This window comes from Scardinius erythrophthalmus (assembly GCF_964197995.2).
Source record: "Scardinius erythrophthalmus genome assembly, chromosome: 10".
Lineage (NCBI taxonomy): Eukaryota > Metazoa > Chordata > Actinopteri > Cypriniformes > Leuciscidae > Scardinius > Scardinius erythrophthalmus.
The window spans coordinates 35,635,001-35,656,584 of record NC_138230.1 but is presented as its reverse complement, the minus strand read 5'-3'; the positions used below and the strand labels follow the sequence as shown (position 1 = coordinate 35,656,584).

Sequence of the window (21,584 nt, the reverse complement as noted above, 5' to 3'; positions counted from 1 at the left end):
CATTCAAGCTTTTTTAGATATTTAAGCATATACAGTATGGCATTACCTTAAAAGCAAGCAAAATAACATTTCTTGGAAACGGGTAAATAACAATGTCAATATCCAAAACAGTATGTAAAAGGAACTCGTTTCGGCAGTTCAGAATAGTTCTTTCTTTTATAGGAGACAATAACTTTATTTGTTGTGCACTTTGATCTTTAAACCTTTGCAGACATTGTACATTTGCCAACAGCCACATTACAAATTACACACTGCGTTAAAGGTAAAATTCGAAAAAGCATAATAGGGACACTTTAAAATGATATTACCTTTTAATGTAAGAGAAGTACCATATGTTTATTCTGTATGTGCCACGTTACAACTTAATATATATATACAGTACTGGTCAAAAGTTTGGACACATTACTATTTTTTATGTTTTTGAAAGAAGTCTCTTATGCTAATTAAGCCTATATTTATTTAATCAAAAATACAGAAAAAATTTTATATTGTGAAATATTATTACAGTTTAAAATAGTTTTATTTTATTTTATTTTAATCTGCTTTAAAATATATATATTTTTTATCAGCCATTACTCCTGTCTTCAGTGTCACATAATCCTTGAGAAATCATTCTAATATGCTGTTTTGCTACTTAGTTATTATCAATGTTGGAAACAGTAGTGCTGCTTAATATTTGTGATACTTTGTTCTAGGGCTGTCAAAAGATTAATCACGATTAATCGCATCCAAAATAAAAGTTTGTGTTTAAATAATATATGTGTGTGTACTGTGTATAATTAAATTTGTATATATAAATACACACACAAGCTTGTATATATTTAAGAAAAATGTGTAATTTATATACGGTATAAAAAATATATTTATATTTAATATAAATTATATATAAATATATACAGTATAACATGCAAATATTTCTTAAATATATACATGCGTGTGTGTGTATTTATATATACAAAATAATTATACATAGTACACACACATATATTATGTAAACACAAACTTTTATTTTGGATGCGATTAATCACGATTAATCTTTTGACAGCCCTACTTTGTTCTGGATTCATTGATGAATAAAACGCAAAAAAGATAAGCATTTAATTAAATAGAAATATTTTCTAATAAAATAAATCTTTACTATAACTTTTAATCAATTTAACACATCGTTGCTAATAAAAGTATTAAATTCTTTCAAAAAGTGTGACCCCAAACTTTTGAATGGTAGTGTATATTGTTACAAAAGATTTATATTTGAATACATGGATTACATAGATAACTAATAGTTGTATATGTGGCACACTGCTGTGGATCAGCTGCGCACTGCAAAGTGCAAATGCGTCTAGTTTGAAAGCACAATGAGCCTGTGCTGCTTCTGGACTGCATACACACTGCAAATGGACCATGTGTGAAACATGAAATGTGCGCAAGCCCTTGATGAAGACGTGTTATAACTTTTGAAGGCCTTTAATGGAGTACTATAATTGTAGCTTTTATGTGATATAATAGGACTTTCTGTTATGACACACAGTGCACACTGAGAGTTTCATAAACTAACATAACGTTAATGTCTTTACACTCCTCATTGCACTTAATTGAAAGTTTAGTGTATTATAAAGCAGTATATATGTCAGGATGATGGTTATTATAATTACTTTGCGCACTTAATGTGTCTTTATACCTTCACTGTATTCCATTCTTTCCATACAGAGGGTCTAAATGGCTCCTGGAAGGACGGAGGTTTCACTCCATCAAGCTACAGCAGCAGTGGATACTGGAGCTGGAGCGCGCCCAGTGACCAGTCCAACCCGTCCACGCCATCCCCGCCCCTGTCCGCTGACAGCTTCAAACCCTTCCGAATGCCCAGCCTCAACGGGCCGACAGACGACAACATCGATGAGCATGACGGCAACAGCTTGCTGTTCGACGAACCCATCCCCCGCAAACGCAAGGTGAGACACTGTCATCTCACCTTCACTTATGGAGATTTGATCAGGCGTAACTCAGTTAAACGCTACTATAGGTAGAATGGATAAAGGAAGATAATAGATTTACAATGAGCGGCACAAAAATCCGCAGCCACCCTGCCGCCCGTGTCCCTGGCACGGTTTGTGATCCTTGAAGTGAAATTCAAATGCAATTTAGAATGAGACAAAGACCCTTATGTGAGTGCTGAATACTTCATGTTTATGCTAGTGGTCAATTTGCATATTCATTGGCACCAAAAATGGCTTTTGCAAATATTGAACATCTGTAAAAAAAAAAAAAAAAAAAAGCCAGTATTATAGTTTTATTTTAATTATGGCTGGTGTAAATGGGGTTAAAATGAGGAGAAAGAAAGTTAGCGGTAGTTGCAGTGTATTGAGCATCATTTAAACTGCTTTATTTTATTTTCTGAATAGCGCGAATAGGCCTAATCATTTTTCTAGTTTTGGTTGCACAATAAACTGCTCCTGGGATTTCATGTATTTTGGAGACTGGAAATTTTTGTACATTTTTTGACATTCAGCATATTTATTTAACAAATTTCAAATCAGGCCAATCAGAAATCAGGTTTTTAAACTCTTAAGTTATGGCTGTTTACAAACTCTAGCATCTGTCAACCACTAGTTAATGCCATTATGCCTTCTTTTTTTTAGGGATGTTAGTTAATGCATGTGATTCAAGTGGAATATAAATGCTTAAGGGAACATTCCAACATGGTATTAGAAAAATATTAGGCTAATAAAAAAAAAAACGATCAGCCCAAAACAAATTTCAAGACCACGATGAATGGAAAAAGCCCTAATCAAAGACCTAGCGCAAAAAACATGATTTCTACATTGTGTTCAGTGCATTTCCCTATGTATTTAAATGCAGATTCAGAAATATGCAAATTGAGCTATGATTATATTATTTTATATGATTGACAGACCTTGTACTTTGTATTTTATTCCTGCATGTGACATGACTCCTGAATTTAGAGGAAGGCGTGTAAAAGTGATTTATATCTGGACTCATTCTAGCATTGGAGACAGATTATTTGAGAAGTCGTGGGTACATATTTCTTTACTTTTAATAACACACTGTCCTCTCTGGGATGTGGCTCATTTGGAGGTGCCATTACTAGACATGATGATGCTGTGTAGAGAGGCAATTTACTTGTCTTTACGAAGATATGTTACCAATGCACTAGGCTGCTTACAGGCACCAATCTATTTTATCTTCCAGTTCATCAGGCTCATGTCAGGTGCATCCCAGATTCTGTCAGTCTTCCCTCATTTGTGGGAATGAATAGACCTCCTTTATCTTAGTTATTGTCTAGCTCAGGACTCCAGGACAACAGCAATACCAGTGTTTGTCAGTGCCTCGTTTTCATTATCACTACTATTATCCTTGCTTTTCATGCCATGGACATAAATATACGGTATATCATTTTTTGTTACATTTTGTATTATAAGAACTTTTATTTATTCTTTTTATTTCAGCTACTTGCCAAAGAAACATTTGTCATTTTCATTAAGTTTAACTTTATGTACTAAAATAAAAATGAATAACTAAATCAACATATTAAGAAAAAACTAACATAATTTTATAAATAACACATTTTTCTTAAAAATATATACATGCATGTGTGTATTTATATGCAAAATAATTATACACAGTACACACACATATATTATCGTAAAAGACCGTAATAAAAAAACTGTGGTAGTACTATTATTCTACTAGAGTGTACTAAATATTTATCATATTCATGTACAATGGTACTTACAACCTTTACAAAAAATACTTTGATAGTACCATGGTACATTGGTGGTATCATGTAATAATATTATGGTACTCTTCATGATGTTTAGATACTTTAAAAAAAAAAGGAATAAATGTTCAAAAAGTGCCATGGCAGTGCTGATAGGTGGTGATTCTTCAAAGTACTTTAGCGAATATTATGTCCATAAAACATGGTAATACCGTAGTACTTTAATAAAAACTGTGTTACTGAATGATTACCATATTTATGTATTACCTGTATGGCATTTACACACTCAATGCTACCTAGAATAATACCCTGGAACTACCATGGTACATTATTTTGGTACCATGACCTAAAAACCTTGCTAGTACCACCATGGTACATTTAAAGTAATGATTTCACACCAATTCCTACAAATATATCTAATTAATAATGCTGTTGATGAAGAAGTTAAATTCCTTTTAGATTAATTTCTAGGAATTGCTGTTCTAGGAATCACGAGCAGCCTCAAAACACATCAATCTGTCATTTCTCAGTGTCTTTCCTGGCAGCAGCTTCAAAAGAGTCTTTCCTAAAAGAAGAAAAATGGCCAAGCTCTCTGCTTTGACCTTCAGCTGCCTTCTAGAGAGTTGACTTCAACACGAGTCACGAGGACACCAGCCGGTTTCAACTGTTGTTAATTAGTAGCTGGTTTATAGCACTGGGAATTGCGGTGCTGTTGTCATCCAGGGACATGGTGAACCGATTATGTGGGAATGAGCTGCTTTGTTTGCCAGACCAACACAATGGCCATCTTGAGAAAATTAAATTAGCGTCACAACAATGGTAAACAAACTACCGCATGCCACCTGACATAAAACCGTATGTCGAGAGATCGAAGTATTAAGACTTTCATCTTCACTTACGCTCACTTGTACTTTCAACTCGAGTGCAGTTTTGACAGGAGCCGCAGCTCTCAAATGACAATTGTGTAATTAGTGCAGACAGACACATTGTGTGAAAAATGACATGAGCTTTGAAAGACCTGCGCTATAGTGTCGCTCTCAATGCCGACCAATTACCAGCCTCGGAATAGAGCAAGAGAGACATCTAAGGTGGGCGTCCTACTGAGGCTCTGGCTGCCGCTCTCCCCCCTTGAATCCCCCCCGTGTCAGTCTTTAGTGAGCATCTGAATACTGTGTACAAGATGTCTGCCAATTGATGTTGATTAGTGTACTCACTGTGCACCTGTGTCCTTGACAGAACTCCATGAAGGTGATGTTCAAGTGTCTGTGGAAGAACTGCGGGAAGGTCTTGAGCACAGCCGCCGGGATCCAGAGGCACATTCGAACCGTCCACCTGGGGTAAGCCACCTGTGGTATCACAAAAAATTGTGTCATATTCAATAACCACCCACAATACATTTTAAACAGGTGTGAAATGTGCTGAAATAGCACTGCGTCATATTTAAATGTATTTTTTCTGCATAAACACGCCTCATTTTATGACAGTTAGGCTTGTTATAGATTGTGCCTTTAACGGTAATACAAATTGTTAATGAGAGGGGAGTTTGGTTCATTACCATTCTAAAGTTTGGGGTCAGTGAGATTTTTAATACGTTTTGATCAAAAGTGACAATGAAGACATTTACAATAATTTCAAATACATTTTTCAAATAAGTGCTATTCATCAAAGAATTCTGAACATTTTTTTAAGTTTCCACAAAAATATTAATCAGCACAGCTGTTTGATAATATGAAATGTTTCTTGAACACTAAATCAGCATGTTAGAATGATTTCTGAAGAATCATGTGACTGAAGGCTGAAAATTCATCTTTGCCATTACAGGAAATAATCAGAAATTTTCATTTGCGTTTTTTCGTTTTCGTCATCCTAAAAATTCGTCACGTACAGAAAAAATTCGCAAAACAATACAAAATGGAGTCTTCAAGCAGTGAGGATGATTTTGTTGTCCTCTCTTTTCTTAAAAAGAGAAAAAAATTAAGAGGAAATATTGGGTCCATCCAATCCTGAGATTACGTATGAAAGGAAAGAGAATTCCACCTCCTTATCAAGGAGCTGCGGGATTATCCCGAGCAATTTAAAATTGACTTCAGGATGTCACTGGCCCAGTTTGATGCATTTTTAGCGATACTGGAGCCACATATTAAAACAAGATCACCAATTTACTTGAACCAGTTGATCCTGAAAAGTTCTAGATTTTGGCCTTCGCTTTTATGGTGGCTCTAAAATGTCAAAACACTTCTCAAAATGCTTGCTACAGATGCGAAAAACGCAGAAATTCTAAGTAACCTTGAGTCCGAAAACTCGTGGGTTTTTTTTTTCGTATTCGTCATTCAGTGGCTCTCAATTGTCAAAACACCTCTCAAAATGCTTTCTATGGATGCAAAAAAAAAAAAAAATTATGACGGACGAAAGTTTCGGAGGTAGTGTGTAATGTAATTGACATAACGTGAGGTCGTATTTATTTTTTAACGTGCAAAATTTTCGGACCTTTACTGACCCCAGACTTTATAATGGTAGTGTACATGTGTAAAATAAGTCCATTGTGGGAAAATCATTTAATTATGGCAGATTTTTAGCGCATTCAGTGCATTTCCCTATGTATTCTATTCACCCTGATCATTTTATAACCGAGGTTACACTTAATAAGGAAGGAAACAAACCCAGTACAGTACATCAAAAAAAGTTTTACATTTATTACCAAAAAACTTTTCATGTCATTTTCAAAACGTTTCATGTACACTTAGGCAGAAACCCATTCACATTTTTATGCTGTTATACTATCTCTTGGCTGAAAATTATCACAGTGATCTCTGGATAGCATATAGTGGGAGATAAGAGACAACAGACTGCTCCTGGTTCAATGTCAAAACATGAGACTAATTCCAGCAGGATTATCACCACGCTTACACTATTACTGCGGGGCACAAAGTAATGACAGCCAAGGCCAGATGATTGTGAAGGAAGGTTTATGTTTCTCTCTGCTGAAGTCTGATTAAACCACAGACCGGGAGGATTTCTGAGAAAATCTAATTTTCAGAACTATGGTTCAATGGAAGGACATGAGGAACTGAAGGTTTTATGCATCAAGTAATCGTTGAAACGGTTGAAAGTATTGTACGATATACCATAGCATACTAAACTATACTACATCATACCATACAGTAGAACACTACACTATAATATTCTATATCATACTGTAACACAGAATTCTATACTATACCTTTACCATACCATACTTTTTAAATAAATACTTTTAAAGATGTATTAAATTGATCTAAAGTGACAGTAAAGACATTTTGTTACAATGCATTTACAATAGTAGGACAATACAGTTACAATCAATTTCTGTTTCAAATAAATGCTGTATTTTAACTTTCATCAAAAAAATCCTGAAAAGAATTATGTATCACAAGTTTCCACAACAGTTTTCAACATTGATGATACTAAGAAATGTTTCTTGAGCACCAAATCAGCATATTAGAATTATTTCTGAAGGACCATGAGGCATTTTACTACACATTGCATTACACCGTAATCTACAACACTACACAATAAAATACCATAGCATATTATACAATGTAATATAATGTAATTGATCATAGTTTATCTGTATGGACGGTTCGACACGCATGTAATTCGTGGATTAGTTGTAAAGTTTATCCATCTTAGAGTGAAGGTTTATCATTTGAATGTGTTTCTAAGTCTTGCCATTTTAAACATTTTAATTGATTTTACCATTCAAGTACAAGAAGAGGTGAAAGAGAGCTTCATTCGGTAATTGCGCACTGTTTCAGACAGCATGCAAACACAGAATTTAGTCCTCTTTCGCGTCTCCTTGTGCTTGAACGGACACACACACACACACACACACACACACACACACAAAACTATCTCAAAATATCCGTCTTGGCATGTATTATTGTAAATACAGTCAGTTATGTCTTAAGTGAACGTAAAAAGTTGAGAAAGAAATCAGATGTATATCATGATATTGGATCCGTGCATTAGGTCTTAAAGTGACCGCTGCCTATAAATACCCTCAGATGTCTGTGTCATTAATGTTAATCAAACAACTAAACGCAACTTTAAATCTTTTAATCTATATTTAATTTGTACAGTGAACACTATGGAGTTACTTTACACTTAATTATTACATGTCTGTACCTGAATACTACTGTTAAACCTTACTTTGGTAACATTTTATTTTAAGGTGATGTAGTTACACGTAACTACATGTACTTACTATAGTAATAACAGTAAATTATGCATAATTACAAGTAACTAACCCTAACCCTGACCGTAACTCTATAGTAAGTACATGTAGTTATTTAATATTACTCGGTACAATGTAACTACGTCGCCTTAAAATAAAGTGTAACCCTTATTTTTATTTGTAACTTTGCTCTATTGTATGTGTGTATTTGTTCTTATTTTATTGGTATCAAAGCAGTACTTCAGTTACGTAAAGTATAAAGTAGTACAAATGTTTACTACTATAGTTTCACAATGACAGGTTTGGCTTAACTACTAAATGCTCAGATTCAGAGTAAAAATGTTTATATCAAATTCATATTAAATCAGGCAATCAAAAAACTTTGCAGCCATTGTTTCCGCTTCAGTGTGAAGTACTTTGATTTGCCTTTACAGTATGACAGAAAAGTATAGTGCTGTATAGTATAGTACCTTTAAAGCAGTTATATTAGTGGTGCACATTAGAAATGTTAAATGAAAGCAAGTCATAGTGTTGATATAACAATGTTTCAATGATCTGTCTCTCTTCAGGAGGAATTGTGACTCAGAGTGTAGTGACGGTGAGGAGGATTTCTACTACACTGAGATTAAGCTGAACACAGACTCTGTGGCGGACGGTTTGAGCAGTCTGTCTCCTGTGTCCCCGTCTGTTCTGTCTCCCCCGCCGGGTTTGGACCAGAGACAGCCGGATGGCACTAACGGTGCGAAGAATGAGAACAGCACCACCACCCCTCTCAGTCGCTCCGCTCCAAGCGCACTCTACCTAGTGCACACAGACCACGCCTACCAGGTACAGCCCATCCAATCACAAGGAGTTTACACACATTTACATAACATTACATCACTTGAGAGATCCACTCTGATGCTCTCAGTACACAACCTCCAGACAGACATAATATGAATATGACCTAGTAGTTCTATGCAATTACAGAAAGAAAGAAAAACATTTAATATCAGATGACAGCTTCAATATGATTGAAGTATCAACAGGCCAAGCTGTACATAAAGACTCAATTTCAATATGGAGGATGATAAGGTCACAACACATGAGGAGATTAAGATGAGAAGTCACGTTTCTCTTGATCACATACATGGCTGTTCAAAAGTTTAGGGTCGGTAGGATTTTTTTAAGTTTTTGAAAGAAGTCTCTTATGCTCACCAAGGCTTCATTTATTTGATAAAAAAATACCGTTATAACAGAAATATTGTGAAATATATAGTGACAATGTTCTATTTTAATATATTCTAAAATATAATTTATTCCTGTTATGGTTAAGCTGAAATTTCAGAAGCCATTACTCTAGTCTTCAGTGTCACGTGATCCTTCATAATACGTGTCGACATAATCGATTACGCTCTGTTTATGTTCATCTCTAATTCCTTGTCATGTTTCACACAAAACAAAACTCTAGAGCAGATGTTAACGGCTGGTATGTCAGTGTCACTTAATACGGTTGCGTTCATACAACGTTTTGTTTTTTAGGAGCTTGACAACCCCATTCTAGAAGCGAACTGACACCAGCATATTTTCAGGACTCACAACTGCATTCTTGACAATCCAGGACGGGATTTGAGAACCACTACTAATCACTGAAAGTGAAAGCACAGAACAAAATAATAAAAACCGTTACATAATGATAACCCTGTTAAACAATGAATGTAATCATATATCTGCTGAACTGTTACATAGCTTTAAATGACCAATAATAGGGTGACCAATAAAGGAAAGCCCACTGCTTGAATGCTAGATGTTATCACGTTATATACATGCAGCCGAGTCATAATCCCGGGCCCGTAGAGACTCTATATCAGTGTGACTGTCACCCCACAGGCCACAGCCCCTGTTACCATCCCCTCCACCAGCTCCACTGGCTTCACCCCCTCCAGCAGCAGTTTCAGTATCTCCTGGCAGTCCCCACCTGTCACTTTCACTGGCACCTCTGTGAGTAAACACACATACACACACGCACACTCCTGTGCCCATCACACACATGCACACACTGAACTCCAGTGTGCCTTGCGTTAGACTGTCCCCTTATACACATCGATTGTCTCTCATAGCCACCCACTGATCTACCACAGTTTGGCCCTTCATTTGATTGCACATTTGAGTTACCTGACATCACTGTAAGACACATCTCTGAGATGTCAAATATCTCATCACTGATAGATAACCAAATACCAAAACTCTCACAAATCAAGCTAAACAGACACCATTTTATGCTGAGTGTTTCTGTAAATTACACTTTGAGGTTTTTACGACAGGAAATGGATGAATTATGCGTTTGGCCGTGTGTGAAGGATTTGATCTCTCTCTCTCTCTCTCTCTCTCTCTCTCTCTCTCTCTCTCTCTCTCTCTCTCTCTCTCTCTCTCTCTCTCTCTCTCTCTCTCTCTCTCTCTCTCTCTCTCTCTCTCTCTCCTCTCTTCTCTCTCTCTCTCTCTCTCTCTCTCTCTCTCTCTCTCTCTCTCTCTCTCTCTCTCTCTCTCTCTCTCTCTCTCTCTCTCTCTCTCTCTCCTCTCTCCCTCTCTCTCCCTCTCTCCAGGCTTCTCCCACTCACAGCCGGACGCAGGGCTTTGGGGAGCAGCGCTCTCAGACCATCGCAGTGCTCTCGTCTCCCCCGAGAGCTGCAGGCTCACTCAGGTACAGTCTTAAATACACTTTAAACACTGTATTTAAATACACAGAGCCTTACACCTGAATAAATGAATATTGTACTTTAAAACGGCTGTGTGAAATAGTTAGACCTGATGAATGCTGGAAGTGTGACGGCCATAAGGGACATTCTTACACGTTTTACGAGCGTTCAAATCTATCAGCACATCATAAAATCTGTAAGTAATGTAGAAAACTACAATTAATGAAATGTTCCACTCTCTATGATGCCAGAAGCAAATCACAAAATGAATATCCATTTTTCATACTCTACATTATCATCTTGTGATGTCTAAATTCACTTTATGTGATTAGTGATTTCAGTTTTTGTTTTTTTAATTCTGACAAATTATCGTCCATTTTTTTTCTTCTTAATTTTATATATACATATATATATAAATAATAATAATTTGAACAAATATGATTAAAATGATGAACACTCACTTGAGATAAAAACTCGTCATATCAGTGACATTGAAAATCTGTATATTATATTATATTATATTATATTATATTATATTATATTATATTATATTATATTATATTATATTATATTATTATATTATTATTATTATTATATTATTGACAGTAGGGGAGATATTCAAGGAGACATTTGCAAGCAAAATTGTATACAGTATATTAGACATGCCACAATAATTGCTGATTTGAAATTATTGAAAAACTTGTTGTCCCCCTAACAGGCTTAATAACAACAAAAAACTGAACATTTTAATACAATAAAACAATACACAAAAAATGTATTAAGTAAACAAATGTTTGAAACAGATTAAAGTGCAAAAGAATTAAGAACACTGGTTTTTAAATTGTTTTTAAAGTCCCCCTGTAGTCAATAACTATCCCTTAAAACTCATCTTTAATCACCAAAATTACATATTTAAATGTTTTTTTTTCTTCATGCCTTAAAATAGCTTGAATGTAACTCTACACCCTCGCCTCATTTCATATCCAAAATTTTAAATTTAAAGTTGAAGTTTATATTGGAAGTTTAATAATCACATTAGGATGCATCACTGTTTTCCATGCACAAATTGACCTCTTAAAATGATAATGAAGATGTTTGTTATACCATTTAAGATATTTAAGAAATTTTTATTCGCACTCATGCAGTTCACACACATCTAGTTTAGTTAATAATCATAAGCTTCAGATGAACTTGGCTTGAGCTCCAAATTGGAATCATGCAAGTACACAATTTTTATTAAATGTTTGCTTTTGTTTGTTGAACACTTTGCAAACCTGTTTTTGTGTTTTGTTTTGTTATGTGCTGTGCAGTAGGAAGTCACGAGGCGAGGGGAAGAAGTGTCGTAAGGTGTACGGCATGGAAAACAGAGACATGTGGTGCACGGCCTGCCGCTGGAAGAAAGCCTGCCAGAGATTTGTTGACTGAAACAGCTGATGGCTGAGACACGAAAACAGGGTGGGCTTCCTTTTGCATGCATAGCATAATGAAAAACGTTCCTTCTCTTTGTTACTGACCACAGACCCACCCTGCCTCACCTTATAAACCCATGTGGACTTCAGGGGTCAAACCCTTATGCATTTCCTCCAAAAACCACGGACACACTCTCAATCTTTGAAGATTCACAACTCTCCCTTCAAGGCGAGTTGCTTTATACAGCGTTTGTGTTCGATAGACTCCTGAAAAACATTCTTGTCTGTTCCTAAAGGACCAGTTAAGGCAAGACCAGCCTCTGTCCAAGCTCTTTTTAAAAGAGAAGAAAGCTCTCTTTCAGACTGTGTGAGAGTGCTATAAAACAGAACCGGAGAAAGTGTTTCTTTTTCCACGGGCACTTTTTTCGCATTTCTCCTGCCTATTTTACTAAAGGTTAAGGGTTGGACAGCCAGAAAACCCTGTCTTCTCAAGAATGTACCACCACTGGGGTTAGTTTTGGGATGTTGACTGGACAACTCTCTTGAATTCATCAATGCAAAAAAAAAAAGAAGAAAAAAAGTATGGGAAGAGGACCTTTAGCTCCCCCTTTCAGCCGTGCTGTCACAAGCAATTGCACCTACAAAGGACGGATTTTATATCTCTGGTTTTATATTTGCGTTTACCAATAGGACATTTCTTTCAGGGATGCGATCAGTAAAAGCAAAACCAACAGTTAGATTTAACAGCAGAGAACTCAGTGCTTTTTGTCACAGGAATATCTTCTTGCTACCAAAAAGGGTTTTTACGTGCCATTTTCTTTCCTTTTTTTCCCTCTTGTGTAATTTCGACTGAATGAAGTACAAAGACTGCAATCATTAAAATCCGACAGCACAGACTTTTCGTCAAAGTTAGCAGTGGCAAGAACCAGCCATTCAGGCAACGCAACCTCTCCTTCCCATCAGCAGGAATGAACTGCATTCATATTAGAGCCATAAATGAGCCTGCGGTGGTTTTACACCACTGTCTGATGCCTAGAGAGGTTTGACCAACATGCCTGACTGAGTAAAGAGTATGAAAACTCTGCAAAGTGGTTCATTTTACCTCTGAAAGGTGTAGAGCTCTTTTCCTCTCACCTTTTTCCTGACCTCACAGGTTCAAGTAGGAAGTAATAAAAATAGCAAATGCCACATCTACTCCGGCACAGGAGCTCATGCTGGAAGCACTCAGATGTGATGGTGTTATTCCTCTGGAATTGCTGGTTGCAGGAGGACGGACGTCTTTTCACGATGGGCTTCTTTGCAAAAGATGACCAGGATAGAAAAAAAAAATGTTTGTTGAGTTCCACATAATGTCGACACTTAGTTTGGCTTTCAAGGAATACGGCAATCGTAATCTGGCGCTGTTTTGGTGGCTCTGATACAGTCTAACATGATATAATCTACATAACATCAACACAAGCTAGTTAACTCATCATATGCATGCAAACAGTGTTTATTGTGTTCAGCACAATTGTCTGTTTTGTTCATCACATGGTTCCCCTCTTACTTGCTGTCGATATTTGTATATAGATAAGGTATACAGTATTCAATTCTCCAAAACGAAATGTCTTACGCCCAGAGTAATGCTTGGTTTTGGTAGAACATGCATTAAGGCTTTGCTCACACTGCACATAAATCCGATTTGGTTTCAAATCCAGTTTCAAGTTAGCTCCATTTGTTAATTGGTTCATTTAGGAATGATCAGGATGACGACAAGAGACTACTTAGCTAGTTGAAATCGGATTTGTTTGTTTACACTGAGATGCATTAAATCTGATTTCACACCTGATCTACAAAACTAAAAAAATTCAATGGTTCAGATTTTTGCTGCTTATCTGAATAAAGCCATAGACTAGGCTAATAAAAGAACATTTTGAATGTGAATCTATAATTAAAATCAATATGCATTTAAATATTTAAATAGCGTCTCCAAAACAAAAACACTTTAAAACTGCCATTGGTTTCATGAGCTTTGAGTCTTGTTTATAGAGTTCATGTTTATCAAACTTGATATACATGATGGTTTCTGATCTATAATTTTCCTTCTTTTTTTTTTCTTTTTTTTCACGTTCTGTTGACACGATTCAACAGATCTTGCATGAAAAAGGTTCTTGCGTATTTCCGTATGACCGGAGGCAACCTGTTTGTGAAACCACACACCAGCACCCAAAGGCTCTAGCACTCCAATTCGACTCCAATACCCTTCAAAACACTTTGTGATCTTATGCCAGAGATGGAGACGAGTTTCAATAATTAATAGCTGCATATTTTGGCCCCTCAGCTGGTGTGAGGAACATCTCAGAGGCTTCTGCTTGTCCCTGCATTCCCTTCCTGGTGCTATAATAGATCAAAGGGTCTGCGAGATCTCATGGGCGTTTTACGTAAGAGGGCAAGTTGATTTCTTCAACTGTTTACACTCAGTATATACTTGGGGAAACTCTTTTCATCATGTTTCCTACAAATGAGAACAAGTTTTGGTGATATATTTCTTAAATTCTCTTGCCTCGGATAAGCTGTTGTGTGAAGTTATTGTACGTAACATCACGGTGCATTTGATTTCTAATGATGTTTCACCATGGTGCTTCGGCTTCGGTTTTATTAGCTAGCCACGGCGCATTACTCATGTTAATCAGGGGTGCTAGTTTTCTTCTGCACTGGCCTTTGTTTTGTTGTACAGCATGAAATTTAACAAACACACGGTGCATATCAAGCTGCAACGAGTAGGTCGTGTTTTCACTATTTTCTTTGTTTATGGCCAACTTTGTTCACAAGTTAAACAGTATATAATGTACCTACATTAATACATATATAAGCTACCTGGTAAACAGTATTTAGGACACTGCTCATGAATACCTACTTGGGTCCATGTCAAATAGTAATGCAGTACCAAGCTTTTATTGTTCAGATCCAGCGGGACACAGAGGTGTTCGCTGTCTTTAGCCTATAAGTAGTCTTTTCTGGTTCTGTGTTAACACACAGTATAGGAAATAACCAAGGTAACTAATAATACTGTTATATTACTCAAAATGTGTAAATGTTCTGATCCATATGTTAAGCTACTTTAACAGGGAACAGAATAAGATGCTTCCCGAACTTTCACCAGGTCCAGAGTTTAACATGCTAGCTAGCCATTTCTCGCTGTCTCTTTTCTCACACATTAAAAATGGGATGTTAATCGGATACCCATATGGATTTTGTTGGTATTAGTGTTGGATTTGTGCAGATGTTTAGGGTGGGTGTATCCTATGTCAGACTGACCCAATCTGGCGGTCTTTGCGTAGACTGAATTGTTTGTGTAACTCCAAACCGCCACTCCGCTGAAGCCAGATGGCAGATGGGCCACTCAGTAGTCTACTTGCATAACTTGCATGTTTGTGTCGAACCACAAACAGCAAGAAAGCGTACAGGCTGTAGATAGTGACGAGGAGGGAAAAAAAGGTAGTCGAAAGGAACATTCCAGACTGCACATTTTAATTTTATTATGAAACGGTCATCAGGATAGAACTTGCTCTCTCTTTGAGGGCTTATAATCTTAGCTGTCATTGGACATCATTGGCATTCTGCAATGCATAGTACCGGTCAAATAGATGCTGGGGTGCCCGTCGTGCATGATCAGGTCATGTCTATCCTAGTTCAGGGGGCCTGAGAAGTTTTGCTTTTATTTTCTGTGGAGGGGGACAGTCCCTCTGACTGCTTTCAGGAATGTATTTGTATGAGGATTTATAGGAGTCTGACTGTGCCTTGGTGAGGTCTGATATTGTGCGTGGAGATGCACAGAAAAGCAAAGGAATGTTCCTGGTGTCGGCTTGTCTGAGTTCATCATTTTGTCTGGATTTAAACTTGTGGGAGTTGAGGCCCCTCTTTTTTTACTGATTTAAGGACTAGATCTGGCTTTTTCCCCCCCTGCTCAAAGTGTTTTTTGATGCATTTGAAGCTTGGGGTGGGGGTGTCTTTTCCTGGTTGTGCTTTGTAAAACGATTTTGCTACAATATTGTAGTTGTTCTTGTCTTGTTGTTTTCATCTCCGGTTTTGGAAACGCAGCGGGAAACATTTAATCAACATTTCAAGCTGGGGTTTGTTGAATACAACTGCGTTTTAAAAACCGGGGCGACGTTTTTCTTACAAGATGCTTAAACAGTGAGATCATCCATTATTGTCAGAGACTAAAACTCCAGTCTAACAGATAGGACCATGCCCAGAAGATCTTAGGGTTATGAATCACAAGTTTGGTCGGGTCTTTCAAAGTAGGGCTGCGTGATTTGTTGGATTTTTTTATTTATTTTTTTTACCCTGACAAATTTTTTAAATTAGATTTTTATTTTTTTACTTGTTTGTAGGGCTGGACTATGTTTGGCCAACTTTTTGTAATTTATTTATCAATATGACATGACTTCATTTTTTTTAAAAAATCAAGTATTTAAGAAAAATAATATAATGCAGCTCAGACAGCAACGTAGTGTCAGCCCAGATTATGCCCACATCTGGGCCGTGTGGAATCCATGTGTACCAGATGTGGGCCGGATCTGGGCTGACACTGTTTCTGTATTATATTACACCGTTTTATTTCTTAATTTTAAAGTGTTAAACCATAAAGTTTTTATTTCTTCTCTTTGAGAAAACGATTGACGCATGTTGCGGAGCTGCTTGCATGTAAACAAACACAGTGCCGCGCTTCCCTATGAAACACGCAGCACATGTATTTTGAAAGAAAAAACAATAACCCATCCAAAAATGACTTCATGGGAAAGTAGGCTAAGCGCTCTGAATGGATTATCTCACTGCTGACCATTGTCAATCAAGAACCATGTTAACCTCAAGAACTCAAAGACTGTCGCACTGGATTTTTACACTTTTTCAAGTATTTACTTATCTAACTGTATTTTGTAATACTGCATGTGCATGCCGAAGAAAACAAACACAAAAAATATATGATCTGAATTTATGAATATGTTGTTTGTGATGTTTTATCTGTAAAAACGGGCACAGGGCAGGCAGGCTGCTGTTACTATAGGAATTACTTGCAAAACCACTTCCTCTGAAAATGTATTCATTTTCATCATGCGATTTCACCACTTTTTAAGTCACACAATTTCAAGGTATGTTCTACCACAAAGGGCTTCTCCCATGCGTATTCCTTAAAGGGACAGTTAAACCCCTCCCCCCCCCATTTTTTTTAATAAAACTTAACCCTCATGTCTTTCCAAACCCATATGATTTTCTTTTTTCTGTGAAACACAAAGGAGAGTTTTTGAATATTTTCAGTCTCATAACCAAATACAACAGGTCATGTTTGAACATGCAGATGTGCAATTAAGATTTTTATTTTTTTGTTCCCCAAACAAATTCATATGACTTCAGAATACTTATACAGCTTGGCTACTTTTATGTTGTTGTTTTTTTGTATGGAAAAAAAAGCCACGTGAACGTTCTTCAAAACATCATCTTTTGTGTTCCACATGAGAAAATTTGTCATAACGATTTGGAACAACTTAAAAAAGTGAGTATATGACAATTTATATTGATTGATTGATTTTTTTGGTGAACTATCCCTTTAAGAGAGAATGCTCGAAACTGATTGGCTGAAGCGCTGATATAAACTGCCACATTCTTCAGTCTTTCCACTGCGAAAGCCAAATGTGTGTGGCTTCTTCTTAGACCTGTTCTATACTTAGCGCCATGTGCTTGCATCTAGTGAATGGACTGCCATTAAAATCAACAGATGCTGACAATAAAATAACCAGCTTCTGACCGCCGTAGTAGAGGCTATAAAAACAAACGCCTGACGGATACTACATAAGCACTTCGAAATGATCCAAATCAGAGGACCAGTTCATCTCTAGGACCAATGTAGTCAGCCCAAACTGTGCTTTTTATTTTGTTTTTTATTCACACATTCTGTCCCTTTGTCTGTTCTTTTGACATTCCTGATTTTACAAGTATTGTTTGATGTTAAGGACGGACGTCTGACGCCCTTTGCACATTATGGAAGTCTACTGTGTAAAGAGAAAAAGGGAAAACTCAGGATGTCATCATCTTTGCATGCCACTGCTAGCAGGAAAAAAAGATGCTGCAGTTGAGTTGTAAAGCCATAAAGGAAAAGAGGTGTGCTTGGGTGATCCATGCCATTTACCAAAATTATTGTTTTGACCAGTAAGCAATGTCTAGACTATATTCAATTACTGTGTATTATCCATTATTGCACATTGACTATGTATATTGAAGCTGTTCATTGAAGAAGGTACTTGATGTCTCTATGCCAATGTGATTTATAAAGTCATTGATGGGGGGCAGATTTTATTGTAGATGCAATAGCTATGAATGTAGCTATGAATAAACGGATGGTTTATTTATATGCTTATAAAAGAAAATGATGTTATCCAGATGAGGGACACCCTTGAAATTGGTGGGTTTTCAAAAAATGAATTCAACTTGATTTGTACCATATTATTCATATAACTTTGTGACATTAACACTAACAAACCAGGGATTACAGTTGAAATTGTTACTAAAATCAAGAAACCCAAAGATTATCTCTCAAATTTGACATTATATAACACAGTTAATATCAACTAAACTGTATAAACGTCACTTAAATGTCAAATTAAGACCCAATAAGGGCCGGTTCACACAGAACGCATTTTTCCGCATCTTTTGCACCGTTTCACGAATGACACGACATTTTAAAATGCGCGCTCAAGTTAAAATAAGTTCAACTCTTAAAAATCTTTTTAATAATTTAATAATAATTATATTTTTTTACTTCACTAACCTGCATTTCACGTTTTTAATCGCAATACGCGTTCTGTGTAAATGCCCCCTAATGTGTACAATTAAAGTTTTATCACTCCACTCTTATGGCCAGGTCAAAACGTGGTGCTCAAGTTAAAATAAGTTAAACTTAAACAGGAAAAAAAGCCTCCATTGTTTGGCAAGCCGTTTTAGCTTATATTGTACCCAGCGTTACTCGTCGTAATTGCATTTTTACTAGTAAGAATTCAATTAGAGAGCTCTACAATTCAGTTCTTACTAGTAGCAATTACAATTAGAGAGCTCTCTAATTCAATTATTACTAGTAACAATTCCAATTAGAGAGCTCTACAAATGGATTTTTACTAGTCATATGTCTCCATTGACTATGGCAAGCCGTTTTAGCTTAAATTGTACCCACTGTTACTTGTCGTAATTGCATTTTTACTAGTAAGAATTCAATTTGAGAGCAATTTTTACTAGTAGCAATTACAATTACAGAGCTCTCTAATTGAATTTTTACTAGTAAAAAAACAAATTAAAGATATGTATAATTGCAGAGCTCTGTAATTGAATTAAAGAGCTCTGCAATTGCATTCTTAGTAACAACTGAATTAGAGAGCTCTTTAATTGGAATTGTTACTAATAATAATTGAATTGTAGAGCTCTCTAATTGGAATTGTTACTAATAATAATTCAATTAGAGAGCTCTCTAATTGTAATTCTTACTAGTAACAATTCAATTGTAGAGCTCCATAATTAAAAATGAATGGAAGTCAATGGAGACATGACTAGTAAAAATTCATTTGTAGAGCTCTCTAATTGGAATTGTTACTAGTAAGAATTGAATTAGAGAGCTCTGTAAATGTAATTCTTACTAGTAATAATTGAATTAGAGAGCTCATAATTGTAATTGCTACTAGTAAGAATTGAATTAGAGAGCTTTCAAATTTAATTCTTACTAGTAAAAATGCAATTATGACGAGTAACGCTGGGTACAATTTAAGCTAAAACGGCTTGCCATACCATTGACCTGTGTACTATAGCCTATTCATAAATGCTAAAAAAATTTTTTAGACAAAATCGAGTGTTAAAGGACGGTTCACATAAAACGCGTTTTTGCTGTTAAAAGCGCATATAAAAAGGTTTTCTTAAAAGTTGAATTCATTTTAACTTGAGCGCAAGTGTGTCATGTAAGAGACGCTGCAAAAGAAGGGAACGCAACTGTTAAAGACTTCAGTCTAGCAGGTGTTTATTGAAAAACAATGGATAAGTAAGACCGTGGAGTGGAAAAATTAGTTCTGTGATTGCATGGATTCCTATTGAGATGACTGCATTTCACCGCTATACATACAGCATGCACCTTTAAATTCCATAAAACAATAAACGGGTTGTTGCTTTACGAGCAGAGCAGCGTCTTGAGGCACGTTTTAAAAACGTGGTGGAAAGGTCAAAGGCCAAGTGTAGCAAATATTTAAATGGAAAAGCAAAAAGTCATCGCCCTTCGTTTTTTAAAAACATATTCTATTGGGTATTCCATTCGTGTTATGGTGAGTTCAAGTCATCTCGTACGCATATGAACGCCACCACAACGTCCTAACTAGCCTACCAGTGGGGAGCTCGGGATTTTCTCCAAGCCCCGATCTTTACGAGTTGTGGGCGTGTCACTGAGAAACATGGCGGAATACCACAATATAGCAGTGATATTGTCAGGCTTTTCTATTTACAGCGCAGTAAGCTAATTGCCAGCACAGAATATGATGGCATTATAATATAACAATGCAACATGTAACGATAAGTTGGCAGTGGCTTCATAAATTAATTAAAAACATTAAAAAAAACAACAACAACAAAGTAGCTTACACCTGATGCCCATTTCTTTGTTCTTCATTTTCTAGAACAAGAGTTTAAGAACCTTAGGCCGACTGTATTTTTGTGTAATTAATTAAGAGAAAGTAGGCTACTCCGCCATCTTACTCCGACGAAAGTGACTTGAACGCACCAGCCGCCGTAAACACGACTTCGCGCCGCCGCTTGTTCAGCTCACGTGTGACGTGCGTGATCCCAGCGGGGGTTTGACACACTCCCTCAAGCTTTCCATCTCTGTAAACCCATTATAATGCAGTGCAGAAAGATTCGAGGCGCGGGTTTCAAAGGTTCAGAGGCTTTTCTTAACGATGGCGATTGCTGCTGAAGGCTGTTAGGCAACAATTAATTCTAATGGAATGAAAAAAAAAAAAAAAAATGTAGCCCTATTGTTAAACGGTGTCAAGTTTCAGCAGAGACGAGGGCCTTAATTAGAGGATATTTTTAAGGCTTCATGCTACTATTTTGTCATTGTGAGAGTCTAGTCTGTGTTCACTCTATACAATTATGCAATTTAACGCTTTAGTGCACAGGGTCGCGCAGTAACAGTTAGCCTACACCTGACAAATATAACTCGTAATAGACGGAAATAAATTATTTTTTACTCCGCTCGCATTTACGCGCACTAAAGTCTCGTCTGTGGATATAGGACCATAGATGGAACTGATGATATTTCATTATCTGGAAGTTGATAAAATATCGCAATACATTAACTCAAAGCACTTGCTATATGTACAATGTTTATCTAAATGCATCGTTTTGTTTCTTTTCCTTTCCCCAAAGTTGAATAGATTTTCATCTCCCTCTTCCTGAGGGAGAAAACACTTGGTGACTGTTATTATTATTATCTATCTCACTTGCTGGCTGTACTAGTTTTTACTCTGAGCTGTGTGTAAATA

At 36.4% G+C, this 21,584-nt stretch overlaps 1 protein-coding gene across 6 annotated transcripts in view; it reads left to right on the top strand.

Annotated features, from left to right (window-relative positions):
• znf704 (zinc finger protein 704) overlaps nt 1–13,860 on the top strand; it is a 68,477-nt gene extending 54,617 nt beyond the window's left edge. For 2 of the 6 annotated variants that reach the window (XM_081377521.1, XM_081377525.1), the window contains exons 4-9: nt 1,708–1,949; nt 4,973–5,073; nt 8,519–8,777; nt 9,819–9,929; nt 10,532–10,629; nt 11,935–13,860. In XM_081377521.1, coding sequence (XP_081233647.1) covers nt 1,708–1,949; nt 4,973–5,073; nt 8,519–8,777; nt 9,819–9,929; nt 10,532–10,629; nt 11,935–12,049 — 926 coding nt within the window. In that variant the 3' untranslated portion in view covers nt 12,050–13,860. The remainder of the gene's footprint in view (nt 1–1,707; nt 1,950–4,972; nt 5,074–8,518; nt 8,778–9,818; nt 9,930–10,531; nt 10,630–11,934) is intronic. The other 4 variants (XM_081377522.1, XM_081377526.1, XM_081377524.1 and 1 more) reach the window with 3 other exon arrangements.
• The last annotated feature ends 7,724 nt before the right edge of the window (nt 13,861–21,584 follow it).